Here is a 21,155-nt window from a genome sequence, read left to right as displayed (position 1 = left end):
CTACCTCCTGCCGTGGGAATTGAGCCAGAAACCCAAGCATGTGCCCTGACAGAATCAAACCGTGACCTCCTGATTCATAGGTTGACACTCTAGCATTGAGGCACACCAGCTGGGCCAAGATATTTTCTTGTATAACAACTTGAAGAAAAGAAAAAGAAATGTTCAGTTGACCAACCAGCTGGAGAGGAGGAACAAATGTTTGTTAACCAGCTTTGAATGCAATATAGAATTCAGGAAAGAGAATTTTAGAGAACAAAATTTCTCATGTAAGAAAGTCTCATTGTATATGACCAAAATAGAAATAGATTTTCTACTATGCCCTCTAAGGAAATTACTGTTTTTGTTAAATCCCTGTAAACAGGGTTTACTTACATATTAGATATGTATTTTTTTATTTCCTTGCATTATTAGAGGTTGAAGAGTTGCCCTGACTCTGAATTTTGACCTAAGAGCGCAGATTCCTAGTGGTAACCAGCACATGAGCCTGTTTACCACTGGAGAGAGAATTGCCTGCTTGGAAACCAAGCCTCCAGTTTCCCATGGAGAGGATTTTTCTGCCTCTGTTCACAGTACAATCTGGAGCTCTTTTGCCCTTACGTTGGAGCAAAGGTATTCTCGCTCTTTTGCTCTAGGACTTGCTCAGCAGGCATTTGTTAGTCCCTGCAGCATGCTAGCAGGAGCCCACTTTCTGGGGTAGTGATGGAAATTGGGTCTTCTCCAGCCTTTGCTTCTTTTACCCTTTGTCTTCTGTGAACTGAGACCTTTCCGGCTTTCAGAAGCCACTATTTTCTCTTAGGGATTACGCTCAGATTTTATTTTATGTGCATTCTTTTGTCTTTTGGCCTGTTTTAACTGAAAATAAAGCTAGGCAATACTGCTTCTGAAAGGCAGGTAGAAAAAACACAGACTGAAATATAAGTACCCAAGTAGCACATGTTTCTAACTCTTACAGTAGAAAACAGCCATGGTATGGCTGCAGCATTAACTTGCTGTGAGTACACGCCTCCCACTTGTATGATGTGCTTCAACCCATTTTAAAACTGAGGTCAGATATCCAAATGATGAGAATAGAGATGCAACTTTTATACTTTGTCATGTCTAATCATAAGATGGCATACACTTTTCTGACTAAATTTAATTGTGGCTTTTGGTCTGATTGTCACTAGAAACTCATGAGTTCACCTACCCTTTAACACCTGTGATGAGATGACAGAACTATTTGAAATTAAAGGAGAGATATCACCTCTTTGCCCAAAACCGACGTTGATCATGTAGTGACTTTAATATCATTGACACCTTTTCAGCTCCTTGCCTACGTTAAAAGAATCTTCATAGTGGAAGGAATTGCTTCATCTGAGCAAGACAGGAAAAAAGGAATCTCTTGTGCTGGCAAATTAAAGAGGCGTGCTTTCATCGAAACCTGCTTTGCGGGTTCTTTACCCTGTGCCAGTCAGTCCTTGACACTCACCTCTCTACTGGGGATGCGTAAATGACCTGGCCCTTGCTCCTCGGTCAGCTGTCAGCCGAAGGTTACTGAGCAAAACCCAGTTCTAAGAAAATAACTTATCAGTTTGGCAATGTGATATGTTTTCTCACAGTCTATTATTACCATAATAAATTAACATTTAAAGTGTTTAATTTCATGTCTAATATCATGAAATGAAAGAAACTAATGGCAACTGATTTTGACTAAAGATGACTAGCAGTTTTTTAGTTTCTCTACTTGCTAATTTTTTAATTTATTGAGTGATTTTGAAAGAGATAGAGATAGGGAGAGAGAGAGAGAGAGAGAGAGAGAGAGAGAGAGAGAGAGAGAGAGAGAGAGAATGAATTGTTGTTCCACTTATGTATTCATTGGTTGATTCTTGTATGTGCCCTGACTGGGGACTAAACCCACAACCTTGGTGTATGGGACTACGCTCTACCCAATGGAGCTACCCGGCCTGGGCCTGTCTACTTTTCTAATTAAAGCATGTTTTACATGTGTTACTTACCCATGAACATAATTTGTATTTTCGCTTTAACATTTACACTGTTTCAATGTAATCTTTAGAGTGAACATAAACTTAAAAGTATCTGATAAGTTGCCTGTGGCTACATTTGACTTCCATCAAAGCTCCAACCCTTCCCAGTTAGGGTTCCACAGACCGACGTGGGTAGATAATTTTGATCGTCCTGGTCTCCTTCTTCCCTCTGAACACATGTGTACTCCTGTTCGAATTGTGGTCCATACACAGAAGCACCTTCTGACCTTTGAGATAAGAGCCCTGCTCTTCACCCCACTCCACTCTTGCCCTCTGGTTCTCCTGCCTTGCTTACCAGACAAGCAGTGGAGCTGCTACTCATGTTGGAGGCTGGTCCCTGTCTGACTTTGCTTTTGTCCTGACACAGGTGGGGTGCGAGAGATTGTCCCCTAGTGAAAACTTAAGCACCCCTACGTGTCTTCCAGGCTTCTGTGCAAAAGTTTTTTGGTGTAAAAACAATTTCTTCTTTTGTAGCTTACCTCTTTTGTGTGGAATGAGGCTCAGGGTTTTGCTCAGTAACCTTCCAGCTGACAGAAACTATATTCCAAACAAAAAATGCAGTTGTCCCCTTAGGCAGTTGACAGCAACAGGAGCCATCATGCTGCTTTTCCTAGAAGTATATTTTCCTTATGAGGTAGGGTGCTCTCTAGCCTGGTAGAATTTCTTTGTTTCAGAGATCTGTCCTCGATTTTTAGTGTTCTTCTATGGTGTTTTCTTGTACTTTTCTTTAAAAATCTTTCCCCTCCGAAAAATAGGATCTTTCCATTTGCCACAGCACTTTCTGATACATTGCAGGAAACCTTATTGCTGTTCACAACAGGTCCAGAGAGAACTAGTGGGAGGGCACCCTGAGGCCCACTCCTGCCCTGCAGCCCCGGCAGGAAAGACCCGTTAACCTTTGCTCCTTCACTGTTTTCAGCTGTAAAGTAGGGATCTGTCTACTCTGGTCTCAAACTGTACTGACTGTGTGTCACTATCATTTGTGGGTTTTCATTGTTCTGTGCCCTAAAAGTTTATAGATATTTTTACTGCAACATTTTTCAGTTTGACAAACATTTTACTCAAATACTTACTGAGAGCCCAAAGAGGGCAGAGGTGCATGAGACCTAGTCCTGCACCTTGGGGTTTCAGGCAGTTGGTCAATAGCAAATGTCACTTGAGTGTGCAGGGTAAGCTCTATGCTGTACACCATCCCTTCTATCCTTACAACAGACTTGAACATGCTCTCTTTAGCCTGAGCATTTAATTTAATCTCAGGTGATAGGTGAGAATGCTAAGGTCAGAGCATATCCGTTTTCCCAGGTCTTGCGGTGAGGGCACGGCTGGGATTCAGAGCCAGCCTGCTTCTTCCACATGTGTTATTATTTGAAAGTAGCCTGGACAAATGGGGACTCTGGGGAAATGAGAAGCAGCCTCTAAAAGGAACAGTGAGCCCATTTCAAGTCTTCCTGCTTCCTCAAAGAGCAGAGGCGAAATCCCAGGTGCTCAGCAGGCATGTGTTTGGCCACCTTGAGAAGGAGCCCTTTCCTCCACTGACAGTGTTCTCTCCTGACCCTGGCAGGCGCTGGCCCAGGCCATCAGGGAAGCCAGAGAGCAGCACCCCGACATGTCGGTCACGAGAGTGGTGGTGCACAAGGAAACTGAGTTGGATGAAGGGGAAGAGTAAGTCAAGGTAAGAGAGCCTGTGCTGTCCGGGCTCCTTCTCGTGACTGTTCTGTGGTTCTGAACCTGCTGAGGGATGTGAAAGGGGCTTCTCTGTCACAGTGTCTTTCTCCTGTCGTCCCATTTGATTTTCCAGACTGTTATTCCCAAGTCCATCTGCTCAGGTTGCCTGGATAGAATTATAAACTTTCCACCACAGGGCATTTGGTGTTAATAACTGGCAGGTCTTGAGGGCTGCTAGTAACTGACATTGATAAGTTGCTTTACTGTTTACAAGCACACAAGTACAGTTATCTTAATTAATGTTCACAATGACCCTTTGAGAAGGTGATGCTGTCTTCATTTAGATGAGGGATTTTATTGCAAGAGGCGCAATGGGAGAGCCGAGTTAAATTCTTTTAATATAGGCATTAGTAATGGTATGTCAGAGAATGAACCATGAAAGGAAAAGATTTCTTTGATTATGTATAACTTTAAGAAAACTAACAAAAACAAAAGTAAAGAATAAATGACAATGTTTAACATGCCTGGCAGAGAAAGGATTAGTATCCTGAATATATTAAGAACTCCTATGTGCCATCAAAAAATGTAAACCCTTCAGTAGAAAAATGGGCAGAGGATTAAGCAAGTAAACCACATAGACACTAAGTGAACATAAACAAAAATGTTCAGCATCACTGTTGCTTAAATCAATATCAATGAAAAATGCAGCGTACAAGTTTTCACTTATAAATCTGCCAAAGTTTATGTTTTTAACCAGTGTTGGGGAGGTTGTGGGAAGAAAAATATATTCATATGCTGCTGTATAAATTAGTAATATTTCCTGGAGGACAGTTTGGCAAAAACTTACATTAAACATGCCTACCATTTATACCACTTTAAAAACTACATCTTAAATAATCAGAGAAATGTATGAAGATTACAAATGTATTTATAATATTTTTATGTATACTAGCAAAAAATTGGAAACAACCTAAATGGCCAACAGTAGAGTTGGTTGTACCTTCTGCTATCATCATTATGTGATGACTAAATATAGCTATTAAAAGTTGGGCTAAAGAATTCTTAATGAAATTATTAAATGTTCATAATTATATATGGATTTTATTTTTTATTTGTTTTTTCAACTTATTTTTATTGTTCAAAGTATTACAAATGCCCCTTTTTTTCCCCATTAACCCCCTCCATCCCGCCCTGCCCCCCTCACTATGTCCATGAGTTATGCACATATGCATGTAAGTTCTTTGGTTAATCTAGGGGTGGCTGGTCACAGAACACTCCGCCTGTAGCAAGGCCACGTGCTTTTTCATCGCAGAGTGAGGAGTTCCGTCATTGCACAGCCTCCCCTTTAAGTTTTTAACTTTTGCAATAGATACCTTTCTTGTTCTTATTGAGTATGGACAGATTCTGGATATTAATCCTTTGTCAATTTTATGTGTTCTGGTTTGCCTTTTATTATTAATTACTCCACTATAGTTATTAATACATTGAATTTAGTTATTAATATAGTTAATATAGTTGAGTTATCAAGCTTTCCTTTATGGCTTATGTTTTTTTCATACCCTGAAATATTAAAGATATTTTTGATCCTGCGATTTTAATGTTGCCTTTCACATATCATTTCTTAAATCATCCGAAATTGTTTTTCCTGTGTGATGAGAAACAGTGATCCATTTTTTTTCTGTATAAGTAGCCAGCGTGCCATTATTGTTTATTGAACAGCCCATCTTTTCGCCCTCTAATCTGCAGGTCATGTATCCAGTTTCTTGTATGCATGGGAGTGTTTCTGAGCGCTCTCATTTCCATCCGTCCATGTGTCCATCCCTATTCCAGTGCCATGCTATCTTATTCACTGTAGTTCTAAAATGATCTTGATATCTGCTAGGCCATGTCTCCCTAATTGTGTTCTTTTTCTTCAGGAGTATCTTGGCTGTTCTGGGCTCTTTTTATGTCATATAAATTTCAAAGTCAGATTATTCGGTTCTAAGATAAACCTTCTGGTATTTTAATTGGAATTACACCCACTCTTTAGCTCAGTATAATAAAAACTATATCTTTATGATATTGTCTTCTTTTCTACAAACATAAAATATCTCTCTACTTATGTAGGTCTTCTTTAATTTCTTTCCATGAAATTGTATGATTATTTTACCCAGAGAGAGGTCTTATAAATCTTTTCTAGCTGTTGCTGGTATAGGCAGATACAATTGGCTTTTCTATATTGTCTAATACCTAGCAACTTTACCCTTTATTTATTTACATGCTATTTTTAACACAGGTGGACAAAGGGGCTATAAGCAGAAATCAGTTAAAATTTTAACACATTATCTAGATACCTGAATAAATGTGGTGTATAATATGGTAAATGTTGATCTTCTTATTTTTGAGATGTACTTTTCTGATAGTTTTATATATGGAAGATTGAGAACACCTTAGCTGGGAGTCAGACGGTCAAATATTATGTTTTAATCTTGTCAGATCTCAAACTGTGTGACATTGTACAAATCAGTGGGGATGGTTAAATCTACCTCTTTTTTTTTAAAAAAAAAAAAAAACCAAACTCGTAGGACTTATTATAAGGGTATAATAAGATAACGAGTGGGTATTTCTTCTCTAAATTCTTTGAATCGGTAGTGATCACTGTGAATATTACCAACACCCCCACCTTCCTTTGTGGCATTTAATAAGTTAAAATGCATTAATTAGTTAAATCAGTTATTCCTTGTACCTTAATTTATTTTTGCATTGGGAGACACACACACACACACACAGCCTTTGAAGTTTGCCTGTCTTTGAGGTCATCTCTTATAAGCAACTGGTTAAACATATATATGAAGTTAAAGTATCAACTCACATATAAGATGAACAAACTAGATTTGGGAAAATTCATCCATTCAAAAAATATTTGAGCATCAAAATGTGCTAGGGTAGGGCTAGGCATTGAGGATTGAAATAGTCAAACTTGTAGAAGAAACAGACAGAGTTGAACTATTATAAATTTAACCTATTGTAACTTGAGAAACAACGTTTGAGTTGATATCTGAAGGAAGAATAGGAGTTACCTCAGTGCCTTAAGTCATTTTAGCATCTCCACCCCCTCTGGCTGCAGCTTGTTCTTGAAAAATTCCCTTTGCTGGTGACAATCAAGAGGAGAGTGTGTTTGCACTCCCAGGATCGCACAGAGGCAGCAGGTGTGCCGAGGCAAAGAGCAGGACCCAGACAGTATCTGAACGTCAGAGAGAGTAAATAACTGTGTGTCTGCCCTGGCTCCCCTTGTCAGATGTAGAAAACTCTCCTCCTGATCTGACCTCTCCCTTTAGAGTAGTTCTGAGCTTTTCATCAAGCACTGCAAGGTGGGGGCGGAACAGACAGAAAGATGGGCAAAGGACAGCCTGCATGGACAGAACCTGCATGTCTGCCATCTCAGCAGGGGTTGGCCAGCTGTGAGGCGGAGAGGAGCTTAATTCAGAAACCATGAAAAAGAAAACACTTCAGAGCAGAAGTTCACTAAACCTTTGTAACCTTTTCTTTATGTCCTCTTATGGACTAGTCCATCCTGTCAGTTTGTCATAAATGCATATTTATAAGCCCGCAAATGGACACAGTGTCACTGGCCTGTCCCCACTGGATTGGTGTTCAGGCAGTCCTGGTCAGGAGGAAGAAGAATGCAGGCTTGGTGGGGTGGGGGGTGTGGCCTCAAAAAGAATGGGCCCAGGAGGGGAGCTCGTGACTCACTTCAGTTGGCACCGTGAGCTCTCTGAACCCAGACTTCACTGAGCCTCTGACTTCTGGAGCAATCCTTGATGTAGGGTAAAAGTGAAGATACCTCCTTTTCATCTGGAAGCAGTGAACAGCCGAAGACGCAACCATCTACTCATTTTTTTCATGTATTTGCTCATTATACAAATATCAGTGGAGTGCCCATCAGATACCTTTTCCTGTTTCGCCATGGAGGTTTCAAATCAAAGAAGGTCACACTCACAGACAGTAAATCAGTGGTAGCAGAATAGTTTCAAGTTTATATGTTCTCAACTGAGTTGGTGGGAACAGAAAGGCAAGGTCTCTAAAATAATCATAATGAGGCCTCTCTCTTGAGCTTCCAGGTAAGTAGGAGTCAGCTCAGTGAAGAAAGGTATGGAAGGGGGCATTCCAGACGGGTTATGGTGCTGTGAACTTGACACTCTAGGAATCTCACAAGGTCAGGTGTAGCTGGATTGCAGACCACTTGCAGGAGAGTGAAGGGAGATGACAGGAGCAGGGAGGCAGAGGCTTGATCTTATAGAGCAGTGGTTCTCAACCTGTGGGTCACAACCATTGGAAAACATATAGCATATCAGATATTTACATTATTATTCATAACAGTAGCAAAATTACTACTTGAAATTACTACTTCAGTTATGAAGTAGCAACAAAAGTAATTTTATGGTTGGGGGTCATCACAACATGAGGAACTGTGTTAAAGGGTCACGGCATTAGGAAGGTTGAGAACCACTGTTATAGAGCCTTATGAGCCAAGCCAAAGAGGCTAATCTTTATCCTGAAAAGCTATGGGTACTCCTCATGTATTTGAGGGATAGTATTAGGTAGAGGTTTGTGACTGGGTGATTGCATGAAGGTATGGAAGTTAGTAAGTTGAATAGGTGGGTGAGCAGAGGAAAACTCCCAGATAATGCCCAGGTGGATAGCTTGGGCAAATGAGTTGGTGGTTCCTGTCATTGCAGACGTGGAATACGTGTTTATTTTCTCACATAGCATGTGCAGTATCGCCAGTCCTCTGCTCTATCTTAAAGCAAAAGTATATCTTTTGTTCTGTGTACTATGTAGCAGGAACCAACTGTCACAGGAATTATGGAGGAAGCTTGGAAGTGAGTCTGTAGGCCCCATATTACACACACACACTATGGGTAAATGGAAATTTACCGGATGGTGTAGCATAAAGTGTAGCATAGCAGATTTGCTGGGTTAAAATCTACTTCATTGTTCTCTGACCTGGGTAGGTTATTTCATGTTCTACTTCAGTTCTGCCATCTGTAAACTGGGGGTGATAATGAAATTTACAGAAGAGTTTGTTTCCAAGGCAGGTTGTAAGAACCTTTTGTAACACATAAAGTCAGCCATGAATCCGTTTTTGGTCTTAAGAGTCAAATAAACATGAAGATTTTCTATCCCAGAGATGTTGACTTTAAGAAGCGTCTACGCCCTAACCGGCTTGGCTCAATGAATAGAGCATTGGCCTGCGGACTCAAGGGTCCCAGGTTCGATTCTGGTCAAGGGCCTGTACCTTGGTTGCAGGCACATCCCCAGTAGGGAGTGTGCAGGAGGCAACTGATCAATGTTTCTCTCTCATCGATGTTTCTAACTCTCTATCCCTCTCCCTTCCTCTCTGTAAAAAAATCAATAAAATATATATATATATTTTAAAAAAAGCATATAGATGGAGAGGTCCAGGAGGTAGCCAAGAGTTGAGAGAGCACAGCAGGCTTCGGATCAGGAGGAGATTTGGAGGTCATCCGAATGTGTCGTCTACTGATGAAGCCTTTGGTTTGAGCTCACCCAAGGCCAGGTCAGAGTGTTGTGACCTGGGGAGCCGAGGACATAGAAGAGGAGGAGCCAGAGGTAGGAAGAAAACAGGGAGAAAGGATGTCATGAAAATAGCAAGAAGAGGATAACTTTAAGAAGGAGAGAGTAATCAAGTATTAAATATGGCAAAGAAATGAAGTGAATGTGTCCTTTGAATTTGTTGGTACAACCTGGGGGCTTTGTCAGAGTTCTTCAGTCAAGAAGTAGGGATGAAGCCCTGCAGCAGGTTGAGGAAAAGGGATTTCACACGGAGACTGCTTTCAGGAATCTGGAAAACAGTAATTGGGCCTTTGGCCTTTTTGTCTGCTCTGCCTGTCTTCATCTGAGACGATGGAGAGCATTGCGTTAGGTTTCACAGAGCCACCAGAGCTAGTGCTGTGATTACTAAAAGCCTGGCAAATCCATCATTCCTTGGAACCTGTTAGATAAACCCTGAGTCCCAATCCCCAAACCATAGTAAACACGTAACTGAATTAGTGGCTTTGCTTTCTGTGCTTATTGAGCATCTATGAACATCAATTTCTAAACAAGATAACACTGTATTCAAACCAACATTTCAACCTTAGGGTGATGTCTGTATTTTCAAAATGAACTCACAAGCCAAGTAGGCAATTAGCATTAGCTATCTAACTGACCGGACAAGAGAAAACCATATTGGCTGAACCGAGCTCAGGCTAATCCTGAGCTACTCGTTTACGGGTGGCATCACCCTGTCCCTGAAAAGAAACACAAGCCTATGGACTTCCAGGTGACTAGCTTCAATTCAGGAGCCAGGAGGTTTGCAGGCATATCAAACGTGTTGCATTTTTATTGTATTCTGTTTGCCTAGTTGTACAAGTCTCATTCCTAAAATTAGCATTTTATTACAACTTAGCTTTGAATATAGATTAATCAAACCTAAATGAAGATCTCTTATACATAGAAATAAAAAGCCATTTTGGATTTAGTGAGTTTTAGGCATAGCCAGTTTTTACTCTGGGTGCTGTGGAATATTCAGTTTTAATATTTATAAATCTGGCAGGTGCTATCAGTGAGTCATATGCAATGTATTTGAACTACCTGACCAAAGAGGCGCTGATGCCATTGCGTCCTGCAGGCATTGGCACCTGGTAGCCACTAATTCCCCAGGGTTTGCTCTTGGACAAAATCACCAACTGTTGTTTTTACAAATGAACCTATCTTTACAGTGTTTACTTCCCCCCTCCCACCCCCAATAGTAAAACAGAGGAGGTTATAGTTTTTAAAAAGGAAAAGGCAGTTGAAAGTGTAAGTGATCCATAATTTCTTTGCTCCTAGAGAGAGCTAATTCCTTTTCACAGTGCGTATGTGTGAACACATACACTCACACACACGCACTCACACCTCAATTTATGTAGGCTGGGACTGTCAACTCTATATTTATCTTGCTTCCCCCCCCCCCCCCCCCCACTTAACAGTACATTGTAGATAAATTTCCTTGTCATTACCTCATCCTTTTTCAACAGCTGTTGAATGGATGCTTGATGGTTTACTTAACCTCTACTAATGGTTATTTAGTTTATTCCTCCGTTTTCATAGTTATAGATATACCTACAAATATACTTGTGTTTACATTTTTGTACATTAAATTCATTGTTTCTCCAGGGCAAGTATTTTCTAAAATTAGAGTAGGTGTGTCACTGAGCTAGACTCCCACTAGCAGTTTATGAGTGTCCCTGTTCCCCATGCTCTTGTCAGCACTCAAGATTATACAGTTTAAAAAAATCTGCCAATCTGGTGAGGAAAGAGTATTTCCCTCTTCTTTTAAAATTGTGGGGAAAGAGCATTTTTAATTGTTGTGTTTTTTTTATTGCTAGTGAGGTTGAAATACACATACACATACACACCCACATTGCATCTCTCTGAATTGCCAGTTTGTGTCCTTTGTCTGTTTTCCTATTCCGATGTTTATTATCTTTTCTCTCTTACAAATTTGTTAAGGTTATTAATCCCATACAAACGCTGCATGTTTCCCCCACTTTTTCATTAGTATTTAGGGTTAATAAAACAAGGGGGAGAAGGGCAAGACAAAATCTACAAAGGGAATGCATGCAGGCCATATCTGGAATTTTCTTTTTTGGACAAAGCAGTATTTTTTAGAGTTTGAATTAATTATGAATACTTAAGCCATTAGAAACGTTGGAAGCTCTAACATTGTGCCTGCTTTCTCTCACGGCTCCTGTGGCTAGTAGGGGCTGCCACCCTTAGACAGGGAGGAGCACTCCAAGTCTCGAGCATCTTTTATGTTGAGGTCGTTGGTACCTGGCCTCCCTACTAGTCTGTTACCCTCCTGGCCTCTGAGGTGGGTAGAGGAAGTGGTTATGAAGAATATATACTTTAATATATAATCTTCTCACCCCGCCCTCTTTTATGAGGAAACAGAATCCTAGAGATTAAAGTCATTTGCCATAGGTAATTACACTCAAGAGTCATGAAATACCATCCATGGGTGGAGCTAAATATAACTGCATTAGTCTCAAGAAGTTCTCTGATGTTCGACATCCCAGGTACTATTTTTTGAACATGTAAATTTGTGTGGGGCAGTAGGAGGGAATTTTGCTATGGCAACTGATAAGTTTGTGTGTATATGTATGTGTGTGTGTTTTTAAGATGCTCCAGTCCTCGTGAGGATTACATTCCAAGGACATGTTAGCCCCATGTTTATTTAACTCATGCATCAAAATAGTTCAGCTAGCATTAGAGCCAGTGGGAATCTAGACCTGTTCCGTTCAGTGTGGTAGCCAGTACTACTGGGCTGTTGGGCATTTGAAATGTGCCTGTTCTAAGTGGAGATGTGCTTCCGATATAAAATAACATACTGGATTTTGAAGATGTAAGAAAAAAGGTAAACTAATAAGTCAGAGAATTGAGGATAGAGATGAATTCTTTTGATTCTGACTAACCTTTCTATAAAGAAAATATTAAATGAAAACTTAGCAAGTTCTGTTCATAAATGCTTCAAAGATGGTTTTCTGAAAGATAAGGGTTTTGTTAGTATTTACAAGTACACTTTTTATTTGATGCTACAGAGAAATGCCTTCTATCTCTACTTATCTTATGAACCTAGGATTTGCAAAGGCTTAGCTGGAGTAAAGCATATGGAACAGAACCTTAACTGTAGTGCATTTGTTATGTAAAAGGAGCTTGAAGATTTTGTAAAATGCTTTCATGGCAAGTTCCCAGTAGATTTGAATGTGGCAGAATGAACCAGAAGACCTTACCTTAGCTTTCCGGCCAGATAATAACTACTCTTAGAAATCTCTGTCAAAGCTTCAGACGTTTGGGAAAACCAGTATTTTTGAAGAAGTCCTCCTGGGATTTCACAGAGACAGTTATTCAGAAAAATGAACCCAGAATTTTCCACTTAAATCGGCAGATGAAAGTAATGGTGAAGACAGGCAGTAGTGCTTTCCTCCCAGAGACGCAGTGCAGTTCTGTTTTTTCCTCCCCAAGCCTCTGTTCTCTGCTCAACTACAGATTAGTCCCTATTGCTGTAGCTCATAGATTCATTAGTATATATTGTGGACATACATGTTCAGGGTACTATTACAGTTAGTATAGAAAGTCAAAAGTACAGGAATGTGTATATAAATGGCATATAGGGTAAAAAATTCGTAGTTTTCCAGAGAAGCCTGAATGAAGAGCTATGCAGGTTGACAGAAGGGGCTGTTTGGGTTTGCAGATCAGAAGACCTCCCTGCCACAGTGGCAGGAAAGCTCCCTGTGCAGGGCGCTGGGGAGGGTTTGAACATATGGGGAGAGAGGAAAGAACCTGTAGAAAACAATGGGATGGATATCAGGAAGAGCAATTCCTGCACCGTAGCTTTGTGTGGAGTTCCCAGCAGACCCAGAAAGATTTGTCAAAAGCAAATTGCAGACGGTCTTCCATTCGTGTTAGAACCTTAGTTTAGACTTCGCTCTGCAGCGCATCTGCACTGGGGATTTGAGTTTGGGAGGGGCACTGTTCTTCGGTAAGTTTTATTTGTCAGGAGTAGGTAAGATGGATGAAAGGGTGCTAGATCAGATGAAGTACCCTGTGAGGAACTATTACACTGCTCCAGGCAATTCTTAATGGAGAAACTGAACTGCACATCTCTAGCTTTCAGAGCAGAATTGTATTTTATTTGAAAGCATAAGTAGGAGTGAAATACAATGTATGAAAATCTATAAAAAGAATATTAGCTAACATTGATAGAATGAGTGTCTACTCTGTGCCCAGTTTTATTTGAGAACTTTGCCATTTATTACCTGAATTAGTTCTTACTATGATGTAGATGAGGACTTGAGACCTAGAGAGTTGGAGTCTCTCACCCAAATCATGCCGTCAATGACTGGCCAGAACCGATTCTCTGTCAGTGTGAATTCACATCACATTGCTTTACAAGAATTCATGATTGGAAACTTTCAAATAATAACTCCCACCAATGTTCTTGACACAGGACTCATTTTAAAAACATTTATTTTTGTACAAAATGTTTCTGAGGTTGCAGCTATGATATAAAGCTAAGTGAACAACAAGTCAAACCAAATTGTATAAAACAATCATGTTTCAAAATGAGGTGAAATTGACAAGGTTTTCTAAAGTTGCTGCGCGGTAGTAATTCCTTAAGTAGAGTCACATAAATGTGTCAGGCATAAAGATTCTAATAGAAAAACAACTGTCAGCTTTAAAGAAAACCCATTGAAATTTGGCCTGAAGAAATCAATGAGTCTTTACTATTAAAAGCCAGTGTTTCCAGTGGTTTGGATCAAATGCTTTTTTAAAAGGGCACATTTGCAACTCACTGAATCAATTTCTGGAGTAGAGTGTGCTCAAGATTGAGATGCACGATGTGAACCCCTTGTGTCTGGAAACGGAGATTGTGCTTTTCAGATGAGGTTAGAACTTCTGTGCTTACTTGACTGATTTCCCACTGCTCGTCACAGCACACTGCGGAAGGTAAAAACACTTTGCACCCTCTATGAGGACTTAATGCAAAGTAGGTAACAGGCATGTCTCCATGAAGAGTTTGGACATAGAATTAGACCTGTGATTAGCTGAAAGAAATAGCTACCTAATTACAAATTTGTGAAACCAATTCTCACATTGGCCAACAGAGGGAGACACAGGCTATGGAATGTGAGTAAAGTAGTTAGAAATGTTCACTGACATTGTATAGTCTAAGGATGGGAAACTGAAGCATGAAAACAGTGGTTTGAGGGTTTTTTTTCTTGTTTGTTTGTGTTTGGTTTTTTTGCTTGACCAAAATTCTGATACATAAAGTTATAACCCATATACTTAACAGCTATGGTCTTATCCAAACCCCAGGTATGAATGTTATGGTGTTGTCAAAAATGAAAGCAGGTTGAATTAATGCCAGTAATTAATTCCTGTCAATTTGTATAATAATATCAAGGTTTCTATGAATATGAGTAGAATTTAAGCTTTTATTTATTTATTTTTTTAATATATTTTTTATTGATTAAGATATTACATATGTGTCCTTGTCCCCACGTTACCCTCTACCCCCCCACCCCCCCGCTCATGCCCTCACCCCCCCGTTGTCCATGTCCATTGATTAGGCCTATATGCTTGCATATAAGTCCTTTGGTTGATCTTTCCCCCTTACCCCCACCCTCCCCTACCTTCCCTCCAAGTCCCGACAGTCCAATCAATGCCTCTCCGTCTCTGGATCAGTCCTTGTTCATCAGTTTATGTTGTTCATTATATTCCACAAATGAGTGAGATCATGTGGTATTTATCCGCTCTCCAGTTCCATCCATGCTGTGGCAAATGGTAAGAGTTCCTTTTTCTTCTTCCTCTTCTTAAAGAATACCTTTCAGCATTTCATATAATGCTGGTTTGGTGGTGATGAACTCCTTTAGCTTTTTCTTATCCGTGAAGCTCTTTATCTGACCTTCTATTCTGAATGATAGCTTTGCTGGATAAAGTAATCTTGGTTGCAGGTTCTTGCTATTCATCACTTTGAATATTTCTTGCCAGTCTCTTCTGGCCTGCATGGTTTCTGTTGAGAAATCAGCTGACAGTCGTATGGGTACTCCCTTGTAGGTAACTGACTGTCTTTCTCTTGCTGCTTTTAAGATTCTCTCTTTATCTTTTGCTCTTGGCATTTTAATTATGATGTGTCTTGGTGTGGTCCTCTTTGGATTCCTTTTGTTTGGGGTTCTCTGAGCTTCCTGGACTTGTAAGTCCATTTCTTTCACCAGGTAGGGGAAGTTTTCTGTCATTATTTCTTCAAAAAGGTTTTCAATATCTTGCCCTCTCTCTCCTTCTGGTACCCCTATAATTCTGATGTTGGTACGCTTGAAGTTGTCCCAGAGGTTCCTTACACTATCTTCATATTTTTGGAATCTCTTTTCTTTTTTCTTTTTCGGTTGGGTATTTTTTGTTTCTTTGTATTTCAAATCTTTGACTTGATTCTTGGGATCCTCTTGTCTGCTGCTGGATCTCTGTAAATTATTCTTTATTTCAGTCAGTGTATGCTTAATTTCTAGTTGGTCCTTTTTCATGTCCTCCATGGTCTCACTATACTTATTGAGGGATTCATTAAATTTATCGGCGGTTTCCATAAAATTCTTGAAAAACCTTATAAACGTGGCCTTGAACTCTATATCCAATCGTTTGCTTTCCTCCATTTCTGCCATTTGTGACCTGTTTCTTTGTCTCCGCATTTTGGCAGCTTCCCTGTGTTGATAGAGTGGCCCTGCGCGCCAGGTGTCCTGTAGGGCCCAGTAGCTCAGCCTCCCCAGTTACCTGGGGTGGACACTCTTGGTGCACTCTTGGTGCCTTGGTTGTTGTAGGATCACTGGGAGGAATTGACCTCCAGGCCAATTGGCTGTGAGAATCAGCTGTGTCTAAAGTGGGAGAACTTCTGTGCTGAAGACACCCTTCTGGGGCAAGACTTGCTTCAGTGGGGCTTTGGTGCTCACTGAGTCTGCTCCCTGAGTGTGTCCCTTATGGATCTGAGGAGTTGCAATCTGGATGGTCCCCCTCTGATCCAGGGTACAGTGGCTCCTGGATCTAAGGAGGTGCTAATTCAGCCTCTGCCTGAGGCCACACAGCAGGAGCCACGAAGAGGCTCACCTGTGAAGCAATGCAAGCCGCTGCGGGGCCTTGGGCCTTCTCTTGGAAGTTCCGGGTCTGCCTGGCTCGGCTGCAGTTAGGTACATTCACATGCAAAAGCCTCTGCCGCAGCCTGGGTGGGGCGGGGTCTCAGGGAATCAAAGGGCGGATCAAGGAGCTATGGCTGATTCTCCGCCCGGAGTCGCGGGTCTCAGTGACCCGCTAATTGCTGCAAGCACCTCTGAGGGAAAGCCGCCTTCAAGTTCGCCCGCTGCCGGACAGACCAGCTTCTCCCCGTATGAGTCCTGGGTCCCCAGAGACTTCCCAGAACCGGAGTTCAGAGCAGTCGGGAGCTTGTGATTCAAAAAGACAGCCGCGTCCTCAGGTGCCACCCCCTTTACTCGCACGCACGCGAGCCGGCCGTACCTCTGCACTTGTACCTCTGCACTTCACCTCTGCAGCTCCTCTGGCTCTCAGCGTGCTTTTCTTTCCTTCTAGTTGTAGAATTTACACTCAGCCAGCCTTCCTGTTGTTCTGGATGATGTTTGCTCTGTCCTTTGCGGTAATTTTCAATTGTTGTGTGAGGCGGCAATTTCCCGGTGTTTACCTATGCCGCCATCTTAGTTTCTCCAGAATTTAAGCTTTTAAAAAAAAGAAAAGAATCCTTAAAACTTTACAGCTTGCACATAAAGAACCAGTTGCTAGTTTTCACTTTGATTGGGCTATGTGATAAATCATTTAGACCCAAATGTAGTCTTAAGAATGGCCAAATATTAAGTTTTTATTTCTCACAGCTACATGCCAAAAAAACTGGAAATTAAAATGGCTAATGCTATTTCATCCTTATCTTTGCTTCTTCCCAGCTCAAATGTTAGATGTTTACTTGGAAATACATTTCTATATGTGTTCAAGTGCAAAAAGCAGTCAGAAAGATGAGTGGACATGTAAATTAAAAAAATTCATATAAGTTATTCCTTATTCATCTAGGACAATAGGAACTGGGGATTCTGAAACATTGAATATCTAATTAACTCAGAGTTATACTCAATTTACTGCTTTTTAAAAGAACAAGAAAAATGTGTTTAACAGTAAGTTATAATAACTATAATTTTTTGATTCTGAAAGCTATTTGGATGATCATTTATATTATTTCTCAGAAAAATTGATTTATTTTACTTTCTAGTGGTTTGATTATGAATAAATGAGAGTAAATGATACTTGACTTTACATGGGTGACTATGTCTTTTTCTCTACATATATTTCAATAAATGTTGAAGCTCTTTGAAATCAAGATCTCTTTCATTCAATTCCTACATACTCCTTGATTTCTGTTTATTTAATGACTTTTAAACAAGTTTAATTTTCACTTCATTTTAAAAATTCAAATTTTAATTTTTGGTGAAAACATATTCAGTGACATGGAGCCTAAAGGAAATGGAGAACAGAATCCTCAACCTCGTTCTCTCTGTAGGTTTCCAGGCACTGTAACCTCAAGGGTTCATTTTCCATATCATAAGCTAGGCACAGTGGCAGCTGAGTTCAACAACGATGCATGTTTACTAAGCAAAGAAAACAGAGATAGCTAACAGCCCATAAAGAAAAAGAATAGATAGCTAGATAGTGTGACTGAAGGTCACAAATAACTTCCAAATCCAATGGGTAGTTTTATCCATTCCCTCCTCACCACCCCCCATAATTACTAACCTAAAAAAGACAACTTTGTGTTTTCTCCATTGATTTTTCACTGCCTAGAATCAAGCACAAGTACTAATGAGTAATGAAATAGCCCAAAGCAGACAACGGGGTGGAATAAAATGAATTTGATTAATCAATCTGTCCTGAATAATCAGAGGCTATAATACCTGTGATACATCTAAACAGTGGGGAGATTTTTCATTAAAACAGGACTTAATTTGGGACCAGTGTGTCTTGGAAAGGTCCTTAATTACCTCTCGACCATCCTCTGTAATCACCTATGTTTTACCAAAACTTACAATCAAGCTGAAATACAAAATGAAAAGCTGTCTTCTTAAAACTCTCTCTTTCAGGGACAATGCACCATCCTTATTTTTTGTCTGCCTCCCTGTCCATTCCTATTTTAGTCCCCTCTCCGACCTACTTACCTTTCATTGTGGGCTCCCAAGACTCCTTTCTCTCATTTTTCTGTTATACTTACATGAGACTAATTCCATCTATTGGTTTCACTTGTTCCTTTGTGCTGACAAATCCTTATCTCTAGCTCTAAGACCTCACCCAGGCTGTAAGCCTCTTATTCTACCTCTGTTTTTGAGGTTCAGGTCTGCAAACCTGAAAGTACTCTCTGGCACTGCCTTTCTAGTCTCTTCCACCTGATTTCTGTAGTCTGGGTCCTTGGTTCCAGCAGCCATCCCTGACCTGTGTCATCTTCCTCACGCAGCCTGGGCTGCTGAGTGGCCTCCAGACTGGTGTTCCCGTCTTCACTCCCCTCCACCTCTAGTCTGTTCATCATACTGAAGCCACAGTGATGTTGTCAAAATGTAAATCTCAGGCCATGTCAGACCTTCCTCAGAACCAGAGGAGAGCCACACCCAGCCTCCTCTCATGCCCCCTTTGAACTGGCCAGCCCCGGCTCTGCTCTGTCGTCCCTCCTCTCACACTCCAGTCCGCATCATTGCAGTAGATTGGCAGTTGATCTTTTTATTGAATACCCTTTCTGAATTTATTCTTTGTCTGTTAGTTCAAGTTCATATTTCTTGGTCTGGTATTAAAACATGTACCTAATGTTTTTTAACTTATCTTCAGTTACTCACCATGCCATTACTTAGCTTCAGTAATGTCCATTTCTTCACTGTCCTGTTCCTCACATTCATTCTTGCCCACCCTCCTGTACATCTGCAGACCCATCGTAATACTCGGCACTTTCTCACTTCTGGGCCTCTTTCCTCCATTCCATTCTCCACACCTGAAATAAAGTACCCTTTCTGTTCAATTCAAAATTGACTTGTTTTTCTTCTGTACTTGGATCTACTTTTAAAACCTATATTGGTTTCTCTTTTTTATATTTTTACTGTGTGAATTACCTGTGTTTTATAATTTACTTGCTTTTGGTTTATTCTTACTAGCCAGTTGTTTCTAATATGCTTGTCAGTTCTCAAGATACTTTAAGGCCCTCAAGGGTGGAATAGGGTCTCATGTATGGCTCCTGGCAAACATCATTTACTGTGGAGCCAAGCAGATAGTCACTGTGGTTTCCTTGATTTGGAATTTTATGAATGTTACCTACACTTTTTTTCCTCAAAGCCTCTGTCTTTGAATATTTAAGCCTTGTCTCTTTTCCTCCTAGAAATCCATTTATTAAACAACATTCAACTTTGTGAACCTGAAGAATTTTGACCTTTTCAAGTCTTAATGCCACACCACTACTCCTGCGAATTTACGACTGGTAACAATGACCAGAAGCCTGAAGTGTTAAAATGCCAACAACAAACCCTACCTTAACAGCTCTGGTCTACTCTGTTCCCTCGCATTTTAATATATTGTTTTGTTTTATAACCACTCCTAAGTAATCTTGGTTCTTTCTTCCTTTTTTATTTTAATTAGGGAGTTTTGTTTTGTTTCCTGTTTACTTTGTGTACAACTACCTGCTTTTTATGACTCAAATGATCCAATGATAGTGAACAAAGCCAGCCTGGCTGGTGAGGTGCTGTTCACTGGAACAGGTGCTGTTGTGCGGAAAGAAAACGCTGTGACTAACTTAGGTAGTGTCTTTCCTCCTTCCTGTTCCCACTGAACTCCCACCAATTACAGCAAATATTTACAGTTTTCAAATTGCAGTAAATACACTGTATGAGAAATATTAGTACAGATTAAAAGCATTTCTTACATCTCAAAAACTTTCTAATGTTTTAGAAATTCATTGGGAATATCTTTTATGGGATCCCTTTTGACTTTCCAGTCCTGTGACTTTTTACTGTTAGTAGAAAGTCAGAGACTCCAGACTGGAGAATTATGCAGCAGCTCACTGACCACGTGCTGTGTGCGGAGACCCCGCTGCACCGCAGTGCCAATGCCTCTCAGACACGCTCTTCGGCAGCATTCCAGAAACAGGAGGGAGGAGCAAGAGGCAACGGTGTCTTCCCTCCTACTGAAGTATTCGGGCAGCTTAAAACCTTATTAGTGCTTTCTTTCTTAACATGTCCAAATTTCAGTACTTTCCATTATTTGGACATTTGTGTAGAACACTTGCTTTGTATTAAACCTCCTTGTGTACATGTGAAACTGACCTTTTGTTATTGAGCAGGTCTGTCTCTCTCAGATAGTGGGATTCACACAGGTTTGAGGGCACAGGGGAGAGGAGTGGGCAGGGCTGTGGTGGTGTTTGGATGGGCATCAGAAAACTACACTGTTTGAAGCTGACACCAGAGATCTGATAGGGACTTATTAACTGTATGGAACATTTTCCCTTTGCTTTTGACCTGATGTATAGTTATGATGCCAGATTAGATCTATAGCAGCTTCAAGTTGTATTAAATGATATTTTGCTTTCTGTAATACTGTTATAAAATAAAGTTGGTTTATTCTCTAGCCTTGTCATTTCTTTTTTATAAAGGTTTAAAAAAATAAAATCAAGGGATATCTCCAGTCAGAAGTCCTGTTATTTTATGGGATGCAGCATTTTTAGAGTCTGTTGTTCAGATCTGTGATAATTTGATGCTGCCATCATCACTGATTCTAAGTGGCCAAGGCAATGTTAAAAGTTTGGGAACCTAATGTTTACAATGCCAGACTCCTCCTGCCTGGTTACTTAATCCACCCCAGCTTTGACTAAAT

At 40.5% G+C, this 21,155-nt stretch overlaps 1 protein-coding gene across 29 annotated transcripts in view; it reads left to right on the top strand.

Annotated features, from left to right (window-relative positions):
- EPB41L2 (erythrocyte membrane protein band 4.1 like 2) overlaps window positions 1-20,909 on the top strand; it is a 190,593-nt gene extending 169,684 nt beyond the window's left edge. For 28 of the 29 annotated variants that reach the window (XM_036316233.1, XM_036316247.1, XM_036316245.1 and 25 more), the window contains 2 exons: window positions 3,586-3,696; window positions 19,669-20,909. In XM_036316233.1, the coding sequence (XP_036172126.1) occupies window positions 3,586-3,690 (105 nt within the window). In that variant the 3' untranslated portion in view covers window positions 3,691-3,696; window positions 19,669-20,909. The remainder of the gene's footprint in view (window positions 1-3,585; window positions 3,697-19,668) is intronic. The other variant, XM_036316227.1, reaches the window with a different exon arrangement.
- Window positions 20,910-21,155: the final 246 nt, after the last annotated feature.

The sequence above is a fragment of the Myotis myotis genome, unplaced genomic scaffold (genome assembly GCF_014108235.1).
Source record: "Myotis myotis isolate mMyoMyo1 unplaced genomic scaffold, mMyoMyo1.p scaffold_m19_p_7, whole genome shotgun sequence".
In the NCBI taxonomy this organism is placed as follows: Eukaryota; Metazoa; Chordata; class Mammalia; order Chiroptera; family Vespertilionidae; genus Myotis; species Myotis myotis.
Note: the sequence above shows the minus strand (reverse complement) of the source record. Positions and strands in the feature narration are given on the sequence as shown.